At 35.1% G+C, this 27,996-nt stretch overlaps 1 protein-coding gene across 1 annotated transcript; it reads left to right on the top strand.

Annotated features, from left to right (window-relative positions):
• Positions 1–271: 271 nt before the first annotated feature.
• Positions 272–27,552, top strand: rau (RA domain-containing protein rau). The gene is made up of 4 exons (XM_065315501.1): positions 272–581; positions 13,812–13,958; positions 26,179–26,435; positions 26,491–27,552. Exons 2-4 carry the CDS (start codon positions 13,812–13,814, stop codon positions 27,107–27,109), a joined length of 1,023 nt encoding a protein of 340 aa, XP_065171573.1. The 5' UTR covers positions 272–581; the 3' UTR covers positions 27,110–27,552.
• Positions 27,553–27,996: the final 444 nt, after the last annotated feature.

The following is a 27,996-nucleotide window of genomic DNA, read 5'->3' as shown; positions in this document are numbered from 1 at the left end:
AACATGTACACATTGTGTATTTACGCCTTTCTGCCCAATGATTAGGCGAGAGTGCATCTAAAGTTTAATAATGCAAAGTATAAACCAATATTGGCAAGTATTTACCGTGCAGCGATTGATTTGCGCTGACAAAAGAAAACTGAGTGGCGATAGTAATCGGCTACCAAGCTACCAGCACGCTCGCTGACTTGCTGAACTCACTGAGTAGTGTAGCAGCCGCATGCGTAGCTACGTAGTAGGAGTGAGGTTGGTAGTATGTTTTATGTTCCATGCGCTCGTCGCGTAGTTTATCTTCAGTCGACGTTGTTCATGGTACGCGCGCAGACGCGTGTGAAACAGAACCGTGCGTCCACAAAACACGCGCAACTTACGCATTTATAGTGTGAAATATCTTTATACTTCATAATAGTTTAACGAAAACTTCGAAAAATTGGCGGTTCAATTTCTTGGACTTTAGTTTTCACGGAGGAAATTCCATACATTATTAAGGATTACCACTTCAAAGTGAGTTTGTTTGCTCAGTGAGAGAGCGATTTAGTGCAACTCAGAAGCAACCACAGCGAGATTAATCTTCTATCAAGGTATTTATTAGTTTGCAGTAACTCGATGACGTAAAAATTCTCGGAAAATTTATTATTGCGATTGAGCTCGACGATAAATTGTCGTTTGTTTATGGCGGATTTGGTTGCATCAGAGGAATGTGAACAAACAATATATGTGATTGTTGATTACTGTTTGGAAATATAGTAAAATAAATGAAAATTTCTTAAAATTATAAACTTGTCAGTGAAATCTTGATCCATAATTAAATTTTAAAATATAATTTGATCTAATTTGGCTTAGATTTATTGAAATTGTTTAGTTCTTAAATGGCAGTAAATTTAGTTATTTATTGCTCATTTTTATTGTTAAGTAAGTGCAAAAATAGCATTTCTAAAAGATGAGAAATTTTAAAATATTAATTTCTATTACATCACTTCATTGAAAATTAATTTTGCGTTTATGTTGACAAAATGATAATAAATTTTCGGAAAAACCTTCACATGATAATTATAGTTAGACACCATTCCAACAAACATCTAATTTGTAGATTTCACATGCATTCAGGTATGTTACTCGTCGAAATTTGCATAGTCGTAAACACATTCGTGGAATATTCAAATGAATCCGGGAAAATTATGCTTACATTGAATGGCATTCGCTACCTGCAACCAATATCCGATACGATTTTCACTTTAATTGTAATTTAATCATCGATTATCGCCTCATCGTCATACTCTCGCGAATGACGATAGCAACAAGCTACACACCAGCTAATAAATTGGAAAGATTAAATCGATGGCAAGTAGGTATAAGATAATGGAAGTGAGAAGTAATAATAAAATTGAGAGCGGATTGAAAGTGTGGAAATTGCTGTCGATGAAATTGTACTTTTATTGCGAACATTGATTGGATAGATTAACACCAATTCGAATCGTGTACGGATTTATGCGTGCATGGCAGTTTCTCCGATTTCTGTATATTATCTACTCATCAAAAACTTGGATCTTTGTTTTATTTCATTGAATGAACGCCTGTGTTAATATGTAATAAACAATAAATTAATGCAGACTGATGTGGTTATTAATATTAAAATATGTGTTTTGATTTAAAAACAAACAAGTGTAAAGGTATCGGTTGAAAGATGAAAGGAAACAAGCGGTTAGTGTAATTAGAAAACGATTAAACCTTCACTCTTCACTTTTTCCACTCTTTCAATACAATTTTCAACTCCAACTGGTTTATTAACGTGTTTTTGCGTGCTGACGATTTCTTTTCAAAAAAGTGCCATCCGCACATATTTATCCTTTTTTATAGTGAGAATCAACAAATAATTATTTTATGGTGTCTTATTAGCAATATAATTATCATCAGATCGTAAAATTAGGAGTACGTATATATAGTAGGTAATTATTATATTACTTTTCACTTTTGTACATCTTTTTAATGCGTACTTGAGTAATGGTATAGACGACATTTTAATTAAAGATATATTCTTTAATTCTTCAAATTTTTAAACGTTTATTCTCGTTATTCTCGTCCTTGCGCTCACGTCCTGTACGTCAATCGTTTTATCCGCGTACAAATCTTTCTCTAACTAGTTGCAAAGAAGTGTGAACCGTCCGGACATTATAAAATAAAAGAGATCACTTGCTCTTGTATAGAAACCAAGAATCAATGTTTATGTTTCCGTTGATTTGATGGAACAATTAATACACGTGCCAAAGAAATTCCTTTACCTTTTAGATACATTTCTAGTCGTTTCTAATCGTTTAGTTAATTAAATCTTCAAATTAATTGATACTTATGTTTTTATTCCTTTTCAATGCTTAGTCTCACAAACATCGAATACTTTTTGCATATTAATGATCACACTTTCTGTTAATATATTGATTGTAACTTTGGAAATTTTCTAAGCTAATTCTTATTCTGAAATTTGAACGGAACTATAAATATTCATGTGCACTGTTTTTCTGTGTACCTATAATTGATAAATATAATTATCTACGTGATTTCACGAGGGACGTGATTAACTTCAAAATGCTGCGCACTACTCACGAATCAGTGCCATCCGAATGAAACGCTGCTTTAGAGGAGGTTGAAATGCTTCAATTTCCGGTCAGTCGGGCGAAATGAAATAATTAACGAAACACGTGTTAGAAGAATTGAGACCATCCTTTTTTTTCCTTGTGGGTGCTTTCCGACCCATGTTGCTAAAACTATTAACGTGGAATTCTTGTTACAGGCGTTTTTGGGTTAGTTAATGCCATGTGGTTTACGATGATATTTGTGCTACTGGTGCTACTGTTTTCGTATTTAAATTAGTTTTGCTTTTAGTTAAGGGTCTGAGTTCGCTCAAACAAATTAATCATCAAGATTTTTTTTGTAAAAGTAAAACTTACAAACTGCTAAATTTTTATTGTTGTTGACAAGGCGTGGATATTATTATGTATTCATTTAAATAAATTTTAGATTTTTTTATTATCTTATTATTTACGCTCGGTAGGCACAATTTTCGTTATGTTTTACTTTGTCTAGATGACTTTTATTTTTATTATTCTATCATGTTGTAGTTGCTAAGCCATGCATCAACAATAATCGTAAAATTACCGAAATGCTGAATATTTTCATACGTCATGCCGCATTAGCCTGCGTTTGATATTCAAAACGTGCAATTTAAATTCTTTTCGATTCTTTTTGTGACAAAATTAATTATTGATAAAAATAATAATCCCACGCATGAATTAAATCTAATTTATATTTTAACTCAATCCTTAATTGAAGTTTTTAATTCCTAACATAATTTTATATGTACAATGTAAGTAGTAAACATGTACGATACTGCGCCTGGCGTAATTATCTATGATATACACATTGCATAGGTCGAGTTTGCGTATAATCTCCGGAAGCTAATTGTGTCCCACACAGGCACTCGCCATGCATTGTTTGTCAGTCGCGCATCCTCGCGTTGTGAAAATTTAGCACGCCATAATAAAGACGCTGCACAAAGCACACTCGACAGTTGGAGGTCGTCTCTGATTCTTGTGATTTCTTGCTATTTGCTACTCCGTGTGCCTGCGCATTGACGCTTAACGTTGTAAATGTAGTAAATGAATACTCGATTACATTTTGTGAACGTTTCTCGCGTTTCTCAAGGAAGTTGAAAAAATGCATTGTTGGGTGCTGGATTGTAATATTCAGCATCGAATCGATGATAAAGAAATTCCGAAGCAATAAAAGTCGGAACAAGCGTGAACAATCTATTTCATTCCAAAAAGATTGCATACAGATCGCACAAAATTACATTTTTTGGGTAACAGCTGGTAAAATGTCTTGTATTTGTTCCTGTAATATTTCTTGATGCAAAAAAGGACATTAATCATATTGTTACAATGTGCTGCACCGATTTGTAATACCAACACTTTGACAAAGCGTAACATCACATAATCAAAACACAAAAAGGACATCAAACATCAACGTCAGGTGGATAAAAAGGTTAATTTACTTTAAAGCGTTCGAAGTATGTAGCTTCTGTTGTGCTGCACTAATACATCGTACGTCACATGATTTTATTATGTTTTAAATGGTAAATTACACAATTTGAGACAAATTCTTCAGTAAGTATTACTTTTGTGCTTAATACAACGCAACTTTGAATATAATTCCTTGTGCGATTAGCACAATCTTTTCCATCTTTAATATATCGATGCCTGTCATTCAGAAATACTATTGATCTATCATGTCTCGGTTTATTTTCTTTGTTTTGTGTGGCGCGTTGAGTAATTTATTGAATAATGAACTAAGATGAACCTGTCTGATATCCTTCTTGTATTTTAAGTTTAACTTATCCAACTTGAATCGTCTTAATACCTCGATATCAAAACTATCAATGTGTTTTAATACGCCTCGGGGTACATGATGTGAAGGAATGTGGATTCTTCAACGGCGTAGTCTTACCTTGCTGGAGGCGCAGGAAACAAAACCTTAGCTACGTTTACACCGGCTTCGACCATTTGTATTTTTTATTTGCTTTGATAATTTGTTTTAAATCAAAATTTCAAATTATACCCATATGATATTTGCATATTTATCTATTGTCAATTTTCGCCAATAAATAATATACGTTTACATTGACGAAGAATATTTTAAAGATTTTCTCAAGTTGCGAATATGGTGATTATGGCCGAAGACCTTAAGTCCAAGATGTGACACGTCAAGCATAACAAAACGATACGCCACAAGGAGCACACTGCGCATACATTCCGCGAACCTCGACGAATCTTCACCTCACCGCACGTATTCTTATTACACTCGGACTGGTAAAGCACTCTTCGTGACAACATGTCGCAATGACCACGAAGGCGCCGAGCAATAAATAAAAGTGCCACAAATTCACCTCACTTGGTGACTGTGTTTTTACATTTGCGTTTTTCTCGAAGAAATAAAAAGTTCAATGAGCGATTGCGACACGCACGATGCTTTCTTATTGCTTGAGTCTTCTACGGCTACGCGATTCAGTTGAAGTCCAGTTCGTTTCACTCTCTGCCTGATCACTGGAAGTCATTGAGGAGGTGACTACATCCGCTCTTAAAGCGTTGGTTAACTTTTTCCGACGGTTCTATCAATGGAAGCACATTCCAACACGTTTGAGTTTGATCTGCCGCTGCCGGTATCCGTATAATTACTGTTTCATACCAGTAAATGGCCTAATAAGAAATGAAATATACAAATAATTATTTGGTTCTTTGTGACGTAACAAGTAAAAAGGCGTTAATGTGAGAGTTGATTTTCGAATTTTCGCACCAGTATCACATTTTTAAATTAAAGTAGGTAATTGTAGTCAAACGATACCAAAAACATATGGGCATAATAAAACGTAGGGCGACACATTTCCTGCCTGGATAATCCGTCCCGCAACACTGATCACGGAGCTTTCCGTCTGCACACGTACAGTACTCACACTTGCATCAAATAGGTAGGTACATCCGGAACGGTAATTGTAATCGGAACTGAAAACACAAAAGTCGGAACTTTATAGACACGGGAAATAAGCACAAACGGGTGTCTAGGTGGGAAATATTCATTTGAGGTTATACACTATGAACATGAACATTGGGTGGCATATATTTGAAAATAATCATAACGTTGCATTCACAGTGGTTGTGATTTTATTTTTATACTACGCGTAAAAAGTCCCAACGGAAGTCTATTCATTCAACGAGGATGCTACACACAGAATATATTACCAGAGAGGATATGAGCTTGAGCACGGGCCATCGTTTGGTGGATGCGGTCGAATGCGCGCTTTGATTCGGATGAAAATCGGAATTGCTCACGGCTCGGGCGGCAAAGCAGACAGCACGAGCCATGCTATAATGCATTTAGTGTTCAAACACATATAACATTCAACACACCGTTTGTGTACCTTGTAGTTGGTTAATTCCGAGGCGCACCGCATCGTTATGCTTATTAGATTCGAAAAGGAAATGAAAACAAACAAAACACAAAACAAATGAAACCGTAGGTAGTCAACTAATAACTACAACAAAAAACATTAAGCAAATTTGCTTTGCTCTCACTTGAAATTTTCTTTATTGTTTATTGAGACATTTCCGTTTACCTTGGTGTTTTGTTATTACCAACGTCAAAGATTTACAATAATTATAATAATAATGACTAATCCCAGAAGGAGATTCAGAGAATTATTCTCTATAATATATGCGCGTTCATCCAAAACTCCTACGGAAGTTAGAATCTTGCTTCATCTTATAAGTATAGCTATAGATAATAAACAGTTGATTAAACTCTACAAAAATAATGAATAAATTTTTATATTATGCATCCTTTCAAAAGGACAGTTATAATATATAATCTAATGTATCTTCTAAGTTAATTTCTATTTCCGTAATTTTAACCCTTTCATTTCTATTTCCTATTTTCATCAAAGTAAACAGAAACTTGAGTTGAACCTACATCTGCTGAACTCTTGTGAGGTCTCCCCCGATGGAACATTTCACAACACTTGTGTGTTTATTTGGCGGCAACCCCTTCCTCCTTCTATTCACGCTGCAATTCCACGAAGATTTGAATTTAATGCGTCATAGTTAACGCACTGTTGTGGTAATTCAAATTTCAGCTGCCTTGCACATTAGACGCATTAGGCGTTTATATTTAGCGCACTACATCAGAATAAGTTTCATAATTTGTAACATACGTGTTTTTAAGTGCTGTTCAAATTTGACTTGTTGATGCTATTTTGAGGTGGGCCACGATTGCAGACAGCTGTTACAATTACAATCGCATTCGAATTTGTAAAGTGTAAATGATATGTAAAGGCGTTGATTAATTGCTTTGCTTGTGGTTAAGTTTATTGGTCTAAGTTTGCTTCATTTTACTTACATTTTACCTTCAGTATTACCGCTGTAAGAAGGAAAGTAATAATGAACGCATCCATCTTCATCGAGATATATTTCTGTGAATTATTTATTGATACGCGGTACTTTGTTTTCGAAAATAAACACCGGATAGGGAAACTGGGTACGTTGGATATACCGTATATCTTTCAGATGAGAATGGACGAGGAGTGGTATGATGGATCTGATCTCATCGCGGGAAAATAAAACAATTTCCTGTTTTCGTCCACTTTATACATTATACATCTATCTCTATTTGATCGCACAGCCAGTGAACATTAGCTACTGTTGATGGTATTCGGGCAATATAGCAATTGGACTTAAACGGAAGTTGGAATTTACACAAATGTAGAAAAAGGAAATGTGGGCATGTTGGAAACAGCAGCTGCGTGCCATGTTGAAGCATGAGATGGTTCAAAATCACAAAATAGCAAAATATCCCACACTTTTCTCATGCGTATATGAATAAAGTTAGATTTTTATCTTTCATTTTTCAATAAATTGAATTTTTTTGTAATCGCATGCTGCGAAACGAAATAATAATAAATTTGCAGAAAGTTCTCATTATTTTCAATTTGTAATGCTTTTATATTATGACCTAGATGCCTATGAATAAAAGTCAAAAGTAAAATTGACATTTTATAGCATATTTAATTTTATAATAACAGTAACCGTAAGATATTTTTAAACGTGATAGTGGCGCAAATTTTCGAATTAATTTAATTTAATATTTAATAGGGGAAAGTAGCCATATTTGGACCGATTTTATATTTTTTGATTTTTAGAGCCAAATATAAACTGTCAATAAAAATTAAGTAGCGGAAAAGTAACTCACAAGGCTTACCAACAAAATGATATTTTTGATTTAAGTAAAAATTATATTTACATCCCTCAAATTTTAATTTTAAAAAATTGTGTTTTTGGTCCAACTTAAGAAACCGGTTTCCTAAATTGGACCGCGTGGTTTCCTAAATTGGACCATGCTTTTTTAACGGCAATTGACACAATAGTAAATTTTAGTTTTAGCACTAACACAAGCACATTTTGTATAAACCAAAGTGCGGCATTTCATACAGTGGATCATTTCGAAGATTTGTGCTCGTCCACAAGCTTTTCTAGGAGGTCGAAAAAATGATATATGTTTTCCCTGTTAAAACCCGGTGCCTGTCTTCGGTCCAACTTAGGCAACTTGAAGAATTTATATTTAATGATCAACGACAATCTTAATATAACATAACCTCTCAAAATTAATACTATAAATTATAGATAAATAAATAAGCTTTCTGATGATATAATAATAATCGGTAAAACTAACGTTTAAACGGCTTGACAGCTCTTGCACTTACGTCGTTATAATAGATTTGATAATCAATGATACACGAAGTTGTTGCCACGACGAAAGCACGCGGCAAGTTTTAACCCAAATAGTTGCATTAATTGTTTATAAATACGAGTAAAACGAGGGGCCTGTCTATTTTTGCACAAACTTCAACAGTCCGCGAATATCGTGGTGGTCCAACTTAGGCGCTGGTCCAAATTAGGCTACCTTCCCTATCGGTTAAAATTGTAATGTTGTTTTGATTTTTTTAAGTTTAAATGCTGTTTAGTGTGTAGGTTTTAAATTAAAACCACCCATACGTTTTTTGAAGGTTCATTAGGTATAAAATGATTGCACATTACGTTTCTCACTTGTGATAATTTGAAGAACTTGCGTTGGTTCCAACAACGTGAATGATCATTGCATAATTTTGGATCTTATGTTTTTCATTCATGTGTCTTTCATTCACAACATTATGAGATTTCAAATATTGCGTCACTTTACTCCGTTCTACATGACGAAGTTAATTCATTCATAAACGGTTGAGTACATACAACACCATACAGAAATCATTAAAGCCTCCTAGTCGTAAAACGATGTAATTCTCTATCACTGTTTCACTTTCAGTTGCGTTTGGTGTTTATTTCTTAGATAGTTAATTTGTTTGTGTTGGTAGATTAGTGAAAAATGAGATAACTAGTGACAATGGGCGTTAGATTATTGCAAGCACGTTTAAGCGAAAATAAGTGACCATATGGTTTTGCTGGGTAGTTGTGGGTCATTGCTACAAGAAAACGAAACTGAATAAAATTGAAAACACGATAAAAAGTTTAAAATGCAATGAAATCGCATGTAGGCGCCCGTATTATGTTAATGTAATTTAGCGTTTATGCTTATAAACTGCGTCAACATTGCTGAATATCGAAATGTATGATTTAAATGCCTAGAAAAGCTAACTTTCATGATGAGACATGCGTACAGCCGCGAACAGCATTAAATCAAATTATAAAAAAAATACATATGCTAATTTATTTATCATTTGTGTGTAACTTCAACATAATAATAATTGAAAATAATATTTATAGTATGATTTATGTTTGCGTAGATATTTTTTAAGATTATGTGCATTTAAAAAAAATTCAAACTTTTATTTTATTTCTTGATGGGTTGTGAGAGAGGCGCGGCCCACGAAAATACAAACTGCAAGAGGACACACAATGACGGGACACAAAAGAAAGGTTCAACAACTTGAGACACTCTTGTGAAATGATAAAAGGGCGCGTGGGTCGAACGGAAGAGTTGTGTTTTTTTTTACTGCTTCCCAGCTGTACTTCATCTTGTGCAATGCAACAATATATAAGAACATACACATACGCGTACTTCGCTAACACAACGTTCATGGTAATATAAGAACAGCTCAGCTGATCGGAACAAAAAATTAAAAGGTTTAAAGGGACTGGAACAGTATTTTTTAAATTAAAGGGTTTTCTGGATAGATACTCGGATCTATTAGAAACCGGCAAATCATATAAAGCAAAAAATTTAAACCTTAACCCTGACATTATACAATATACGAATATACATCATTCTCCGTTAGCAAGAGCAATACATACTTAATAACAAAATTCAAATGTACCGTATAAATATACCAACCAATTTACTGTGTTTATGTGTATGTGGATCGTACCCATTGTGCCACCATATGTTCGCTCTGTCAACCTCAATGTTAACAAAAAACAAAAGTCTAGAGTCTAGATTTAAACAGCAATAAACCTTACATGTACTGTGGTAATAATTACACCTAACGTACCTACATGCTATGACATAATTTTGCTCAATTTTCTAGTCGTGGATATGTACTACACGTGATTGTTAAATTTATTAATTCCACACATTTATTTGCATTATATTTCTGCACTTGCTCCGAGAGGAAATTCCAATCTTTACTCGTTTTATTTCTGCATAACTGTTTCAAGTCCTACAACTGCTCTAATTACTCACACGCGTTTCATATTTCTTGCTGCTCTTAATCATCGAGTGTTGTCCGCGCGCTGGACGTTAATGAGAAATGCGCAAAATACCGAGGCAGTGATTAAATACAATTTCATGTAGCGTGGTGTTAATTATTTCATTTCATACTTGAAGTTTTGAAACAATAAATTACACAATCTAAAAATCAATTACTAATTTGTACTTGTACGGTTTGATGTCAGCAATTGTTCAATTCACAATGCTGCTTAAGGACGTCATAGACTGGTCTAGACATAAATTCTAAATCATTCCATTCACAATTTACAATTATCATTGTTACCTAAATACGTAATTACATCCGTCATCCATTATTGTGCTTCTTGATTATGAACTTGAAATATTCGCAGTATTTAATTTGATTAGTATACAATTAAAATTTGATTATATTATATATGCATAGGTATAATTTGCTTCAGTTCTACGCTTTATGTGGGTCTCCTCTGTTATTACATCTCTTGATGCTTAAATTGTTTTGTGTTTTGGCCTGGTTCCGACGAAAACTGAACAATTTTCTCGGGCACGACTGACACACGTCGCGCGCGTGTTACATGCTCTTACATGATCGTACATACTCGCGGTCAGCGTAATGAGCAAACGACGAGTAGGTACATCAAACAACTTCAGTCGTTTCTGACAAGACGCGTGTTGTGTTTGTTATGCGTCGTAAGTTGCAGCTTTTTGTTTGTGATTTATGAAACAATGCTGGACGTACGTCGTATAGAATAAACACATGTACGACACTATATAACATGATAGTGACGTATATAACCTACAAAATTATAACATAACCAAGCATAACGGATGACAAACAGTATAAACTGAGTTTAGAATATTTATCTAACAAAGTAGATATTTGATTATATTATGCCTACATGATAATGGATCTAGAGGAAATTATTAATCTCGATGATTTTTTTTACAATAATAATAAGAAAAATTATTGAGTAACTTTTCTGATTTCAATACTTCTTTTTATACTCCTTTCTCAATCGTTATTTGTTCAGATGTAAATTGTATTTATTATAAAAGTGCTTTGAATTAATTTTTATTATATGAGAGTACTTACTATTATATATTTACTGTAATAATATTTTTCTCTGTTACGAAATAGAGTTTTATCACATTTCCGGTTCGATTAAAGCTCAGCTTCTGTTCCTATCATATCAGCCACCGCTTCGCGATTGCCAACAACCAATGTTAAATAGTCGGGTGTGCTTTCATGTCCACATCGCTACCATTTTCAAAACTTGAATTATTACATTATCGAATGTCGTTCCCGCACGGAACGATATCAACAGTAAAGCGAAACGGTTTGTTACGCCATTACATATTGAAGCTATAAAAGTAACATGGTTATATCAACAATAAAATGATTGAAAAGGGCATGTGGCATATCCATTTGATATTTCAACATTGCACAAGAATGGTAATAAAGTATTCATAAATTATCAACTGGTTAAGAACAACGATAGGAATTAAAAATTGAAAAGTTGGTTTCTGCAGATATATAATATTATTATTACTTTTAGTGAAATATTTTATATTTTGTCTTTAATAAACCGGAAAATTAAGTAAAATGTGTTTTTACAAAATGCGTTTTTACTTACATTCCATAGCGAATAACATAATTATAAATACTATAAATTCACGTTGCGTAAGTGTTAATAATAATTTGTGCATTATTAATTATTTAATAGGATATTGGTGAAAATTTGGTCTTTACATAAACATAAACTATGTCTTTAGATAGATTTTAAAACGGATGTGACATGATGGAATGATAATTTATGTTCCTCGGATTTCTAATGGCATAAGTTAATTAATTAATTTAAATTAATTGGTCAACTGGTCTAGACTCGAATCAGCTCACCACGCAAAAAGTCGCGATCTACATAATATACTCGTATACGCATATTATGATTAGGTTATGAGAAGTCTTAGATTATTAAACAAAAATATTTGTTAATTTGTTTAAGTTAATCATAGGCGTATACATAACTAGATCCATATGATGTAATGCAATATTGTATAAGATATAATGTGCTTTAGATGACAATCAAATGATTAAAAAGGGCTTGATACTTCCAGCAAGTCACACCCACTGCGAACGATATGGCGCGAAACGCTCGTAAAGCATGATTGATGCTTTTCGGCTTCTTTTTATTGCGACTTTTATGCAACATGAACGCGCGTGGCCCAACTTTCAAGGTGTGGCCGTTGAGGTCCTTCGAACCTGTCTATCTATACTAACGTGCAACTTCTGAAAATATTCGTGTGTGTGGAATATTAGCGTGCATCGACTTGGCGTTTGAAGGTGCAACACAATGGGTGCGCCCCCCATATTGTTTACTCGTACTGTGGTCGAGGCTAGACCTGCAGTCGCCTGGCGGAAGGGTCATGAAACTCTGAACCTTCAACGTTTATGTGTTGCCTGCAGAAAATATGATATTCACACACGCAATCAACTAAAACGGCGTTTTTATTTGATTTTGTCTGTGCTTGTCTAGACAAACGAGATCTTGCCGAGTCTAATAGATTTAATTACTACAACTTACGACTGTTGTGCGTTTATATAACTTTAATCAAAATTATGCTTGCACTATAATCTCTGGCTACACTTTATGCCCTTGTTTTGTTTTGTTATATTTTATCAGGTTATGAGACATTCTTGAAGCTGGAAAAGACTTCCTGCTTTTCATGTAGGTAGTAAGTACCTTCGTTAAGCAAACCGTACATGCGGATTATTAAGCGGTCAAACTTATATAATTACAACGGCAGCCACTTTAGCGCAGCTTCCCGAAGATGAACAAAAAATAATAATATGACGACGTTAATAACCGACCTACCGACTTGCAAAAGCAAAAAGTTTGTATTCGCGTTTTTTTTGTTTGTTTTTGTGCGAACACGAACAAAATTATCTTTGCGAATGTAAAATTTTCATCACTGTAATGAGTTATGAGTTAATTTGTGTACCTAATTAGGATAATTGCAGTGTTTATCGGTTGTCGTATTACACAGAACGACAAATTGTTTCCGAAAATGCCGGAAAGATTTCGGGTTTAATTAATGACAGTATGAAGGTGATGAGAATGGACATGCACAGTGGTCGCAAGGAATTTAATTTTAAGATGAACTTTTATATAGAGCAGGACTTTCAGGTACAACAAAAAAAAACACGAAGAAAAAACCGCAGGAATTCAGTTTTTATAACTAGAAAACCGCAAGGTGAAACTTTGTAAGGTTTATCGGCCGGATTCAGTCTTTCACTTGAGAAATCCGAATCTGAAAAATTCTAACTTTGTAACGTCAAAAATATAGATTTTATTCAAATTGTTACGTATTAGATTTTTTCTGTTTGTAAGCAAAAAATCAACATATTACAAATCAACAATTAAAAATATATAATGAAGCTCCCACACGTTTCCCCAAAACCTAAAATTTTGTCTTACGTCATGTTTGGTGTAAGTTTTTTTATGATTACCTAAATCAAAATTTATCGATTGTTACAGATGATGAAACACGTGCAGCTTTCACCATTCCGCAGCCGGGCCGACACCGTCTCGCTAAGTTCGACAACTTCCTACGGAAGTTTAAGTCCCGAACCGCTTGGCAGCCGTTCCTCGAGCTACTCATCGCTGAACGAAAACAACATTCAGGTGAGCACTTAACAATATGCTAAATTTAATTTAGTAAATTTTTACCTGATGATTCTGAACGCGATAAACGTGTAAGTACTGGTAAAGTGATGAATTTATGGTGTGGGTAAAGCGTGAGTAAATGCGTTTACTCATCGACGCGGCGATGATTCGATGGAGAATCATCACTATGTAGAAACGCACACATAGGTACAACATGTTATAACTTATTCTTCGATGAGTGGTGGAACTTCATCGTGATTGCAGACCGGTGCGTCCAAAACACCGCACCACATCCTGTTAATCGCGTTTTCTTACTTGCGTTACCTGCGCTGAGCGCATCTGGTCATGTGTTTACTCACACACACACATATATGATACGCATGCGCGCACAGACGACCTTACAAGGTCTTTTCACAATAGTACTGCTGAATTTAATAAACATTACAAACGGTAGGTAATACTGGAAGTTGATGATTTTCACCATTTTACTCTGTGTGCAGTGACGAAAAGGCTTGGGAACTTGACGCTTTGGAAGATTCCTGTGAAGCCCACGAGAGTCTTACCTCACTTTTGTAATTCTTGCGGTGCCAGCGTCATCCGACTCCGACATCCAAGATTCCCACGTTGTTATCGTATTTGTTGGCTGGACGTGTAATACGCCGTGGAATCAAACGTTTTATGTTGCTTTTTTCGCTTGCTCTTTAACATCTAAATGCCCGCTATCATTACTGTTTTGATTCGTTCTAATGCAGTCAGTCTCAGGTAAAACTCTAAAAAGTAATGTAAATAAAAAAATGTTTTGTTTTCTCTCAATTAGCGAACAACGAAAGGTTATAATCATGTTACACACTAGCGTTGATTCACACGGATATGTCACAAAATAAAGGTCTGAAACAAACGCTAGTGAGAATGTGACAAAACTCTGCAATCATATAATTACAGTGTGATGGAGACATTGGAAACAATAAAAATAATATGGGTTTGCGTGAATCAAGCGAGAGTACAAGACAATGCGCAATGTTGACATTGTGACAGCGATGCAATTGCAACCGATTTAATTGTTAGTTACAACTATAGACAATTACATTTCCTGTATTGGAAAACATTTAATTATAGCCAACTTGTGAGGTTATCTTACCAGAGCATGTATTGTCTGTAAAGAGTAAGGGTTCTTACAATTTCTTGTGAAAAACATGATAAAAGTTCGGAATTGTTTTCAATTGTTACTTCTGATTGCAAACCCGTGTTACATAATTTTATTTTGTAGTTTATTGCTGGCGTCGTGTTTCTGTCTCTTAGTCGCAATTAAAATAAATAAAATGCAAGAAGGTCAGTGCGAACAATACGCAGCGCTTGGTTAAACGGCACAGTATTTTTAATCGTTTCTTTACAGTCGGTAGTAGTGCGAAAACCTTCTGCCCCGGATTATTATAATGGCACGTTTTGTCGTTAAGTCCGCGTCGGAACAAACGTTTTTCTCATGAGTCGATTCACGCGCGGTTTACGCCATCTTGCGTTCGTGAATTTCTTACGAGAAGTGAATAAAATGTGTTTTAATTGTGCTTAGATTTTGATTTGATTAAATTTGCAAGGTTGTATGAAACAATTGTGTAGTTTTTTTTACACTTTTAAATAACGCGGACATCAAATCGAATTGATGCATGCACACGGGGCTTGGTAAAAATATATTAACTACGTTTTTAATGAAAAATTAATTACTCATAGAATTGATTGCTTACTAATTAGGCATGGTGTCATTAAATGGTGTAGGAGTAAAACTGCCAAAAGCAATAAACAAAAGCGTTGAAGTATACAAAATAATATGAAATTTTTGGGATGCCTACCAGATGCTCCTTTGAACGCTCCATGAGCATACAGCAAATGCATGAGAACCCGCCGAACATCATAGTCTTCACGATCACTTTACTCGGCTTTTACTATGATGGGAATACGAAGAGCTTAGAATGTGTGTCTCCTTCATAAACGCCAAGTTAGACGTCCTTGTCTGTTGTCTCCCTCGAAGAATTCATTGGTTTTTGTTTTCATGCACATTGCACTTGTGCCGTAGTGGATGCATTTTACTGAAGTGTGGGCGAAACTGTGCGCATATAAGGTGCGGTTTTGCTCTTTTGGCAGAGTTTTTTTTGTGTTCGGAAACACTTGTTCTGCCTACCTCTCTCGAAGCCGAGAAAACAGATCGGATCTAAAAAAAACACAATGTGTGAGAACACTGTAGGGCGCATCTCACCATTTTACATTGATGGGTTTTGAAGGGCAGGAAGAACAGTTTATGACGGCAATTTTCGACAAAGTGCGGCATCCATATGGACAACAATAGAATCATCATCGATTATCTAACGCCTACAAAATGACCGTTTTAAAACTTGGTGTTTTAACAATTATTTTAAACTTTGCGGTAGGAAGAAAATCTCGAATTTGTAGTTCGAAATATTAATTAAATCTGGTTCCTTCCAGCTTTTGCAAACATGAAAAAAGACAGCTGCACAACACAATTAGGGATGTAGTATTCCGAATTACAAGCCTGGTGAGAATTTTCTCTCCGGTACATTCGCAAACCTCACTAAACTTTTAACATAATTTATTTTCTTCTTCGTAAACAAAGGCAAGCAAAAACTTTCACTATATTGTGTAGCTTGCTGAGTAAGACAGATTAATTGATTAATCACACCGTTGTTAATCAGAAGTAACCGACTTTGCTGAATTGGCAGATCGTGAGCAAACCGAATGCATTGTCTTGGTTTTTAATGATTTAATTTCGCAGAGTAATTAAAACGCAAAGCAGTCAATAATTATCGCTGCGATTGGCAAATCTCATGTTTGCTGCATAATGCAATTTTAATAAGCGTCAATTTCGATGAAAACAAAGAAAACACAAAATTATGTTATATAATATTTACACCATTCGTTCTGGGAATTAATCTTTGATATTATAGTTAGGGGTTTCTTATTTATTATTCAATTCACAACATGCTTTTTCTTGAAATTCCACTTACACCTAGCTCGAGTCACCACGAACCACCACCTTATCTATCAGACATGATTATCATCACGTTGTTTACTTTTTCTCATGCTGTCTGCGCTAACATTTAATAGTTTTATGATTCTTCATCTTATCACCTTATAACGCACTGTAGGACCTCCAGGAATCCAGGTAGAAATTTTACCTAACTTTAAATTAAAAGAATTTGGATCTAAAGCAAAGTAAAGTTAAGAGTATAGGAATTGTAGCATATTGGATCATTAATTTTAATTAGCAGTTCACGAATAGCGATAGCTTCGCTTCTTAACTCCGGTAGGATCGGTGGGGTTCTAACAGTTCAGGTAATTCTCGAATATTAATCACCGGAACCGAAGCTAGAAGTTACGTCGATGTTAAAAACTTATGCGCGGACGGTAATATTCTGGTGAGACTTGGCGACTTGAGTGTGAGAAGAGATTAGTATAATCTATGATTTGTGCGCTAATGAAATCGAACGGTGCACATTAATTAATTAATTAAATCGATATCGGCGCGAGTAAAAGAATTTGCTCCGGTATTCAAAGTATGTGCGTCTGCGTGTTGACAACGTTGTCATATTTCTGATTTTATTGTTAGTCAACACCACCGGAAGCTGGAGACTGAACTGAACCGAAAAGGAATGCGTGAATGTTTGTATTACAGAGGTGTGTAAAGAAATTCAAGCGTGAATTTATTCGCGTAATGACCAACTACATTCATGTGTGGTGTGTTGTGCGTTGTGAATGCATAACCTCACGCACGAATGCCCATCTTATGCTTTATGTATGTTTCTGCGTTTGGCAATTTGCTAAAGTTAATGTTACGTTAAACGACAGGTAAATACGCATTCAATACAACTTTTACTAGTTTAAGTTTATACTGTTAATGTGAATTTATAACTTCCACAATGACCACAACTCAAATACACAAGCGAAGGTATGAAAGTACGTATATAAATAGGTATAAGGGAAAGAGTGTTGAACGAATTTGTAACACGACATTTTTGAAGAATCGATTTCCTGCCTTGTAGAGGAAACGCGCTGGGGATGCAGCACCCCTGTGGTGAAGAAAACTATTCAAACATTTCATTCAATAAAAGTCACGCCGCTTGAATGTAACAATATCATTCAAAACAACAAGGGCACACCGCCGGTCACGATGTAAAATAGTAACATGTGATCTTGGTAGAGGATTTTGTGTGCATGGAAGAATGCAATACCATGACAATTAGATGCCCTTCATACAAGTGCATTTTAGAAGACCTGCTTCATGTCACACTATGTGGGACTGATTGTTTTTATTGTCAGAGTGCGGGCCGGAAAGCCCTTAAATCCATGGGGACTTTGAGACTGAATATACAGTATTTGTCATATTTTAAAATGCTTTTTATAACTTTTATAAGATAATAGTTAGATAATTAAATTTTCTTCAATTTTAAACTTTTAACTACTTTGCCACTTGATTATTGATGATAGTTTTGAGATTTTCTGGATAGGACAAACTTGAATTACCTGGAAATACCCAATTCAAACTCCTCAACTAAACGTATTGTTCAAATCGAAAACAAGATGTAACGATAGCATTTATTCTGTCTGTTTTAAGGCTTAAGATTCTGAAGATTGACAATTAAAACCACCGCATTGTGTTAAAAGAAAGATCGTAGATGGGTAGAGTTACCTATGTAATCGGAAAAGAATAGAAAGGCACAATAACATTGAGTTGTAGCGAAGCGAAATAAAAAGGGCATTGGAACGGATGTCGGTGATGTGTGCCTTGTCGCGATGTCACACGATCTCGTCCATTACGTCTAACGATACGTGAATTAAAGATTAAACAAAGTTCCGTGCCGAAGGAAGTGAGGAATTAAGGCGCCGAGAGTATACAAGGCGGCGATTAAGTAAAACATTTGTAAATTGAGTAAAACTCTGTTTTTCTAAAGGGGGCAACAATAATGAACTCAATACTCTTGTGGTTGATGAGATGAAGATAGAAGAAAGGGAGTTTAATGATTCGTTGAGATTGAACCTCTAAACTGACTATTATTTTATATATAGAAAATGTCTGCTTCTTGGAATTTAGCAATTGTGAAATGGAAACTTTAAATCATAAATTTTCATTAGGTTTGCAATGTAGGTGAGTTCAAAGTGCAATCATAAAACATAATCAAGAAAGCAATCAAAGCGTTTGAAATGTTCAAGTGCGTGCTGTTTTCATCCAATGTTGGAATTGCAATCGCCTCCCAGTAATATCTTATTTTCTTTCATGGTAATCATACTGATTTGCTATGAAGTGCATGGCGAGTGTGCGGTGCATTGTAAAATTATAAATAGTTTTTTGCGCGCCGTTGAGCTATTTGAAGAAAGGAAATTCCTCTGGTGCCAATCAGCTTAGAACGGAATTATTGTGGTAACACAGCCGCGCTAATTCGTTCGTAATGCGTATGCGTGGGAAATTTTTTTGCCGATATCCAAGACGACGCAACTTTTCTCTGCTGACTTGACTTGAAATTCACTATTAGACAAAACATGTGCTGGCATTAAAAATGAACATTAAACATACATTTATTGTTGCAATGTTTGTAATACACGTGTTTCGTGTTCAAGTATAATTTGTGTTGCATAACCAATTTATCTATGGATTTAACATGACTTTAATTTTGAAGAGTACGCGAAATGCATCAAGTCAAGTGCAGAAAACTTGCAGAATCTTCATCTTAAAAGCCATGCTGTTTAAACAGTTCCAAAGAGTGCATGGATAGTAAATAAAAGCCAGATGCGTGGTAATCTGGAGTCCCTCAATTGTTCGCAGCGAAAGTTTTCCGCACTTACGACTATGTTTACATTTTCATAATATTTTACATCAATAAAGTGCAACCGTTTATTGATACGGTAAAGTTTATGATTTTCGTTATTTTTAGTCATTACATTTGCAGGTCGTTGAGTATCCTCAATAAAATCGTTTTGTGTTTCTCACACTTAATAAAAACATATTTTTAAACTTGTACTATAATTTTATAATATTGGTAATTCCCAACTTACGAACAGTAATCATTTTTGTTCATGCTCATCTTGACTTGTTGTTTGTTTTTAATTTACATTGCACGTAATTGAGCGGCAGGAACATAAGTGATTGTAGACGCAGGGAACGTGTTTCCAGCTGTTTTATTCACTTCACTAGCGTTCAAAGTGCTGGTTCAGCCTGCCTGGAAGCAATTAGGTATTGTGCCGTTTTGTTCACGCAATAAACCGGATAAAAACAATATAGCTGGAATGTCCGGTCGTTCGCTGTTGGATACGCATATGGAACGAGCGTATCACTACATACGAAAAGTTTAGTTGCAATGGAAACTTATATTATTATGAAAGCCATGGAATCACTCGTGGTATGTTCATATTAAACAATTGTTTGAACAAATATTATGTTTATTTGTTATCGTGAGCTTATGGCGCCGAGAAATTATTTATTTAAGTGATTAATTGGGGCAAGATTATTGATAAAGCACTTGTTCATTGTTAATGTATTACGATTGTGTATTATTTACCTTTCAATATCAAAACTTGATTAAACCACGTTTCTCCTCTCACAAAGAAAACATTAACTTCCATTATTAACAGAATTGTGCAGAAGTAAATCATATACTCGCATATTCACCTTCGTAAAGTACTTTCTGGGTTATTCTTGTTTACAAAACGTCATCTACATATGGTGAGGTGACTATATGCGCTCGATTGTGTCACATATCGCCCGTGAATTACCAGAAGGTAAAGATAATTTCATATATGAGTACATACTTCGAGTATCATACGAAGACGGCAATTCGCTGCCGGTTTGCGTAGGTACGTAAGTCGCAAGAGTCCAAGAAGGATGTCGTCGGGCGATGATGAAAAGACCGGAAGGGCAAAGACCTTGTCGCCCGAGTCAACCTCACATTGATTCCTTCACACGCACTACTCTATCTAGATATTCATGTGACGGAATTATTTACACATCACCCGATAGGCGCATTGACGTCGTTGTGAAAATGTTAAGTTCAAGTTAAGTCGTGTGACCATAAGGTTCACATCATTTCAATTTATGTTCCCTTGGTGTTCAGCGTGGTGGAAGCAGTCAGTGTTTATTAGATTTAATATAATTCTCGATGCAATGCAGTGCATGGAAGTACATGCGGATGTGGGCATTTAAAACGTCATTGTTGATTGTTGAAATGTCGGAATTGGTAGAAGCTGTGGTTCGTCTCAATCCTCCTCTTCATCCTGGGTTGAACCCGTCATTAGTTCTTTCATTCAACAAATACTCCCAAACATTTAATTTCTGATTTTATATTTACTATTTCATCCATTGTCTAATTTTAGAATTAATTAGGCATCGTTTAAATTTGCACTCATTGCATTTAGTTGTTGCAATCTGCAAATAGAAAGCGTGCGAATATTACACTCCCAAGTTGTTAATTCTAACGTTACATTTGAGTACAAATTATAGCATAATCCGCGAATAGCAAATTATGCAGACAATGCATTGTAGTTGCTTAGAAGATCTTGCACAGATACAAAATAGAACCAATGAGAACTTGCAAATTAATTAAATCAAATCATGTGTATGAGAGAATCAAAAATAACAATATCTTTATATTAACTTGTGGGAGCACTTTCTCAATTACTAAATGAATTAAATTTCACCTAGCAGAAAATCAACAATTGCCTGCAAAAATTAATCACACACAATAACACCATTCATTATGATGCCAAAATAAAAGTTTCCATCCGGTTAGCATTCGTTTATTCGGAATACTTTTTGATATCGTGATGTTGGAGAGATTATTACGAATCGACACAAGCGACAAACCTGATTTTGAATAAACATAACCTTGTGATTGTTTTCGACGCGACAGTGGACAAAAAAAGGACAGGAAGCCGCGCGCTCGTGTTCGTGTACAAAAAAAAACATTGTCCGACTTCATAGCACGTGGATAACAATTTTGTTTCCGGTCCAGCGAGCGGCACGGCAGCATGGTATAGCTGACAATAATCATTAACTATTTGTGTATCAGCTACTACTACTAACGAAATTATTGTTTGTTACTTGGGCGCGTTGCAATCATTAAGAATTTAATATTATACCATCATAACAGCATTATATTGAATTAAAAATTGAGATGTCTGTGGCTTGAGGCGTGTAATTGTTTTCGGATGTCCTTTCAATATAAAAAGATTAAATTCTAAAGGTATTTTAATTAAATAGCAATCTGACCGATGTCGAGCGCTAATTTCAGATTAAAATTTTATTACAAAGTTTAGAGATAGAAATATGCATTCCATTTCTTTATTGCTCGACTTTAAGGCGATAATTAAAGTTGATCTTGTTACATTTCATGCGTATGTTGAACCTGGACTCTGGGTGTGGGTATGATTCGGTAATAAGGAAATGTTGATTAAAGTCACTAGACGCCATATAATCGGCTTGAACTCGTTGCTTACCACTGCTAAACTTAAATTACCCGGTACTTACCAATTTACGCACGGTATAATTGAATTTCCAATTGTTTCATCTCGGCCACATCATGATCATCTTATTGTCTTGTTCATCAGCTCAAAATGAAGAGTATTGTAAATGTAGGAACAAAAGTAGGAGCATCACACGTCGCGGTGCGTAATTGCGCATAGTGTTTCGTATTGGGCTACATTCCAACCGTACTACTCCACACTCACTGAACAACAACAATGGTATTCGCATTGTTGAGTATTCAGATAATATAACAACCACATGTACCATAGTCTTAAGTTTAGTTTATATTTTCCTAGAGCGTTAATGATAAAAACATTTTATGTTGTTGAGATCAAAAACAACGAAATTCCGTGGCCAATATTTCTCGATATTATGTTTTTTGGAATTCACATCTTAACCTAATTATATTGCGAGTTTATCTTTTTGATTTGGATTAAAATTTGCAGAAATATTAATTTTATGTTATACAACTTTACGTTAATTGAACAAGAAGTAGTTTACACATATTAATTCTTACGGAAATAGTTCACATTGTCTTCTCATGACAGTTATTCCATTAATAGTATTAGCAATAAGTGGGTCTATTCTTTTCTGAATTTTTAAATTTTATTGCTTGATTGTTAGTTGTTGAAACAATAAAGCACAAAAATGTGAAATTCAACAAAATAAAACATTAAATTTTTGTCTTGCATTGTTTTTTTGTACGAAATTTGTGATTTGAAATTAGGTCTATGCGTGAAATATGATGTTGTAGATATTTTGAAACGCGACTTAATCATTTATTCTATCGTTAGCTACTTAAAGTAAAGTTGTGGACTAAGAAAGTCGTCTTTTTGTGTCTGCTATGCGTGGCGGAGTCATTTAGTGGTCGTTAGTAAGCGGCGGGTTTGCTTAGTAACAAATGGAAGCTGAGAAGAAAAAATGCGGGCTCATTGTTTATTGTCCTTCTGTGCGTCTGCGAAGCGTGTGCGGTTCTCGGTTTTGCAATGAAATCGAGTAAACGTGGAGAACTAGGAAAAATTGCACAATTTGCGTGCGACCTATGTGAGACAAACGCAAAACTTTTTTTAATCGGCACTTCAAGGCTAGGATACTAGAATTGAACAACAAAAAACATAACACTAGCACAAATCTTTTCAATTTTAACATTTTTTAATCCAAGTGACAATTTTATTCTCCGCATAGTTCTGTTTTGTTCCAATCTTGTTATATTTTATGTGGGAGGTCTTTTTTCTGAAATTGACTGATGATCGATTACATGCCTAACAATGAAAGCTCCGTTTACATTGTGGTTGGTAGGTAAAAAAGGCAGCCTCGTGCAATTAATAAGCCGGAAACATCCCCTTTCCCATTCACGCAGCATTTACTCCGTAATTGTACACCGCCCTTAAATAAACGATGCCTCATAGACAAAGCGGATGTTCTCGTTTTCATACCTTCAACAATCCTCTATCAAAACCTTTTTTTTTTAATTCGTGTGGTATCTAAAAACTAAAAACTATCAGAGAACAAGAAAGGAAACCTTAAGGAAATTCAATGTTTTTGACAAATTTATATGTAATGATCGTTGTATACAAGTGTGTGGATGTGATTGTTGTATATAGAGAGAATTAAATTACCACCGGAAGTAAGCTTTTGAGTAGGGTGTTGAAGGCGTCTTTGTGTCCCCCGCACGTGCGCAATAAACAATGCACTTCAATTCGTCATGTTCGTTATTATTCAACACATAAATCTGTTTTTAGTATGAAGTCGTTTTAATTATATTTTCATATGCATTTTTGTAATTCTTATTAATTTCAACAATGCATCTGATACACCTTCATACAGGTTAAGTTTAGATATATTTTACGATTGGCAGTCTTTGCAAAATCGTAAAAACTAATAATTAAACTTGGAAGCCATTAAAACAACGAGCGCAACGTGTGGCACGCGCGTTTTCGAGGAAACGCACCGCATATGGTATGATGAAGAAGCAAGAACGTTGTTTTGAAGGCTTTTAAAGGATAAGCTCGTTCATGACTTTGGGCACGCTCCATAACTTCCTGTGCAGGCTGCTGGCTATACTCTCTGCTTTCACTCTTAGGCTGTTCTCGTCTCAAAATGGAAGAACCATGCACCATTTACCGCGTTGTGCTTGACGTGCTGCGCCCTTCTTGGTTTCTTTGCTGACCTTTTGTACCTCTTACTGTCTGCACCGCACACCAGATGCTTTCTTGCTAACGTGTGCATCATAAAGTGAAATTTATTTATAGTGGCACAAAGAACTAGTGAGTGGAACGTGAATATTAAACATATTGCGCAGTAGGGTAGGTTAGCATGAAACATATTTTTGGTATCACAATTTAAATATAATATTTATCCGGTGTTTGGTTGCTCTTCAACAGTTGAGCACTCGTGCTTGATGGCAAGTACCACCTGGCATATAAGAAGGGCGAACCTTTTTTTATCTGCTGCTCTGCAGTCAGGAGAAGAGGAAGATGAAGAACTAATGGTACAGGATGTACCAAGGCGGCATTTATATCAGTATCCTGTTGAGCAAAAGTCGAAGAGCTAGCACGTTCCTTATAAATTTAACTAAACAAGAAAATGTTTTGCTAGTCTGAGTAAACATACCACCCACTAGTAGACCATCAATTTCACATTGAAATTCCAACATACAAAATTGGTTGCTTCGTTACAAATAGTCAATAATTACTTGGCGATATCAAAGAGTTGTTTACGTTATGCGCAATTACAAACTACATGTATACTTGACCTCTTGATAACAGTTTCTTCGCGTCGTTGATCAGTTCGTACTGACATGCATCGCTTCCAATACTATTATTACGATAACCTCATAATTAGCGTATTTATACATTTTTCCAACAATTATAATATTCACTCTATATTACTCCAAGATTATGATATAATTGTATATTAAGTATCAAATGGCAAAACCCCGGTTTTGCCGAGATTGAGAGCGAACGTTTAATCAATCGAGTGTTAACAACGTTTAATCAATCGAGTGTTAACAACGTTTAGCCACGTGATGCTTACGCTATTTTTTCTACTGCCACTGTATTTCCAAGTTTAGGTTTTTGTATTTGAACTTTTGTATTTAAAATCTTCAAAATTCATTCAATGCATGCACTGACAGTGCATACTCAACCCCGTGATAAAGTACCACTTTTTTGTCTCAAAACGATGAAAAACGGAAGAAAAAATAATTTAAAAGAAAAATTAATTGACATTATATGATGATGTACGAGGAATGAAACTGTTGCTTTACCTCACATGCTTGAAGTGTCGCGTTGTATTGCAAAGAAGTAGAGGCTATTTTCGTTCGTGTTCTTCCTTCTTTCATACATATGCTGCTTTTGGATGAAAGGGGTTTCTCAGCCGGCCCAAATTGTCAAGTGTTAGATGTAGATGCGTCGCATTGATGCAGGTTACATAATGCCTGCGACGAGTTTTATTTTTCTAATGTCAACCGGATACGATGACGATTGCTGGCTGCTGCGTCGCGACGCGTTTGAAGGCGTTGGTGGACCCTGGCATTTTTCAGTATTTGGTTGATTATAATTCGGTGCGGTAGCGTTTTGTTGGTAAACATTTCTATAATGTATAGAATTAATACCACTCGTAAAGTGTTAAACGAAATTGTTCCTGCGTGTAATATTCATGTAAATTATTAATTGTCTTGTTGTTTTGAGATTTTAATAATCTTTCTTGTTCCAGACGACTATTAAAGTCTACGCGAAATGTCTGCGACCAGACATTGAATACAAAACGTTGAGCATAACATTTCAAACTTCGTGCAAGGAAGTGGTGCAGACTCTTCTCTCCAAATATAAGATGAAACATCGTGATCCTAAATTGTTTTATCTGAGTATGGAAGTGACCGTTCGCAAAGCTGGAGTACGGACACATTTACCTCTTGATGACGAAGCACGCCCTGCAGTTCTACAGAGTTGTCATCCCAAAGGAGACTCAAAGTAAGATTTATACATAATCATTGCAATAAATAGTATTAATTTAACGTTTTTACAGGTTTTCCCTGCAAACTCGTCGTGGAGGTCTTGTCAAAGTTCATGATTCAGCCTTGAACGCAAACTCGCAATACAAATCTTTGTTAATCAGTGCACGCACAACGGTGGATGAACTGATCGCATTACTTCTACAGTGCTCTAATAGCAAAGAACGCGTGGAGCAGTTTTCTTTGTATGAAGTGTGCCCTGACAAGGAACAACAACGCAAGCTGCATCCCGACGACCGACCGTTGCAGGTGCAGGCCGTCTGGCTGCCACAACACAAGTCCCACTTCCTCATCCGCCGCAATCACGACTACGTGCCACTGTCTCGCAGGAAATTCTACTTTGTGCCGGGATTACCACCCTTGCCACAAGGGCAAAAGATTACACAGAGCACAGCCAGTATGCAGCTGTCAAAGAGTCAAAGCTCTCTGATGTGTATTAAGAAGTCGGACGATAAGGCCAACATCACGACACATAACAACAATAATAATATAAATATTCATAAAAACATTAATAACAACAACAGCAATGTCAATATGAATAGTAATCACAACAACAATAGCACAACGCAAATAAACACGGTGCTATCAGCGAGTCCTTCATATGCTGATTATGAAAATTATTTCTACATTTAACAATTTGATCTGTAAGATCGATTTTACCTGACCGAGAAGTCCAACCAAAGAGTTATATCATGACGTGCGATTTTTGATTGATTGGATGAAGGCTATTTTGTTGTTTCATGTAATATGTACATTATTGTTTTATAATTTGTAATTATTTGCCTTATAAATTTTCTGTATTGTAATCGTACTATATTGTACTTGTAAAATCGTCCAAAGACTATTATAGGATTTTGTAATATTTGTATGCTATGTATCTATCCCGATAAATTGTTGTTGTGTGCAATGTTTAATTGTAATTGTCTTGTGGCGTTTCTAATTTGAAGATTAACATTGTAAGCATTGTTTTTGTAAATTATTTATATGTATACCAAAGAAAGCGTTTATCTTACTGTTGTAAATATGGATATATGAGTGGACTAATTGTAACTAAAAATATATGTGTCATTTTTAAAGTTTTGCAACTATAACTTCTCACGCAACATTTCTCCATTATTTTCCTACCAACTGAAGTCGAAAGTGTTATAAAAAATTTTCAAAAGAGATCTAATGAAAACCATCAATAGTTAACAAATTCGAAAATAAGAAAAACACTACTGTTTCCACTTGTTTAGTTCATTTAAAAAGAAACTATATTTTGATTGTATCACTTATGTTTCTGTTAAATTAAACCTATTATTGGCAGTCATTATCACATAATTATTTCTCTGCTTTTCTATAGATTATTTGTAGAAATTAATCCTGATAAAGCTCATTGTAATAGTGAGTGAGCACGTACTTCTTTAACATATTCAAATTCAGACATAATGTTCACCAAGATAATTCAGCTCACACAGTATCACGTAAGTATATTTGAAGTAATCCCAAATTATTGAAATACAATGGTAGTACGAGAGGGT

Source organism: Atheta coriaria, unplaced genomic scaffold (genome assembly GCF_025399875.1).
Source record: "Atheta coriaria isolate IRGN ID8LTWV9N9 unplaced genomic scaffold, Caltech_Dcor_3.1 hic_scaffold_14_pilon, whole genome shotgun sequence".
Lineage (NCBI taxonomy): Eukaryota > Metazoa > Arthropoda > Insecta > Coleoptera > Staphylinidae > Dalotia > Dalotia coriaria.
This window is presented reverse-complemented; position numbering and strand designations above follow the sequence as displayed.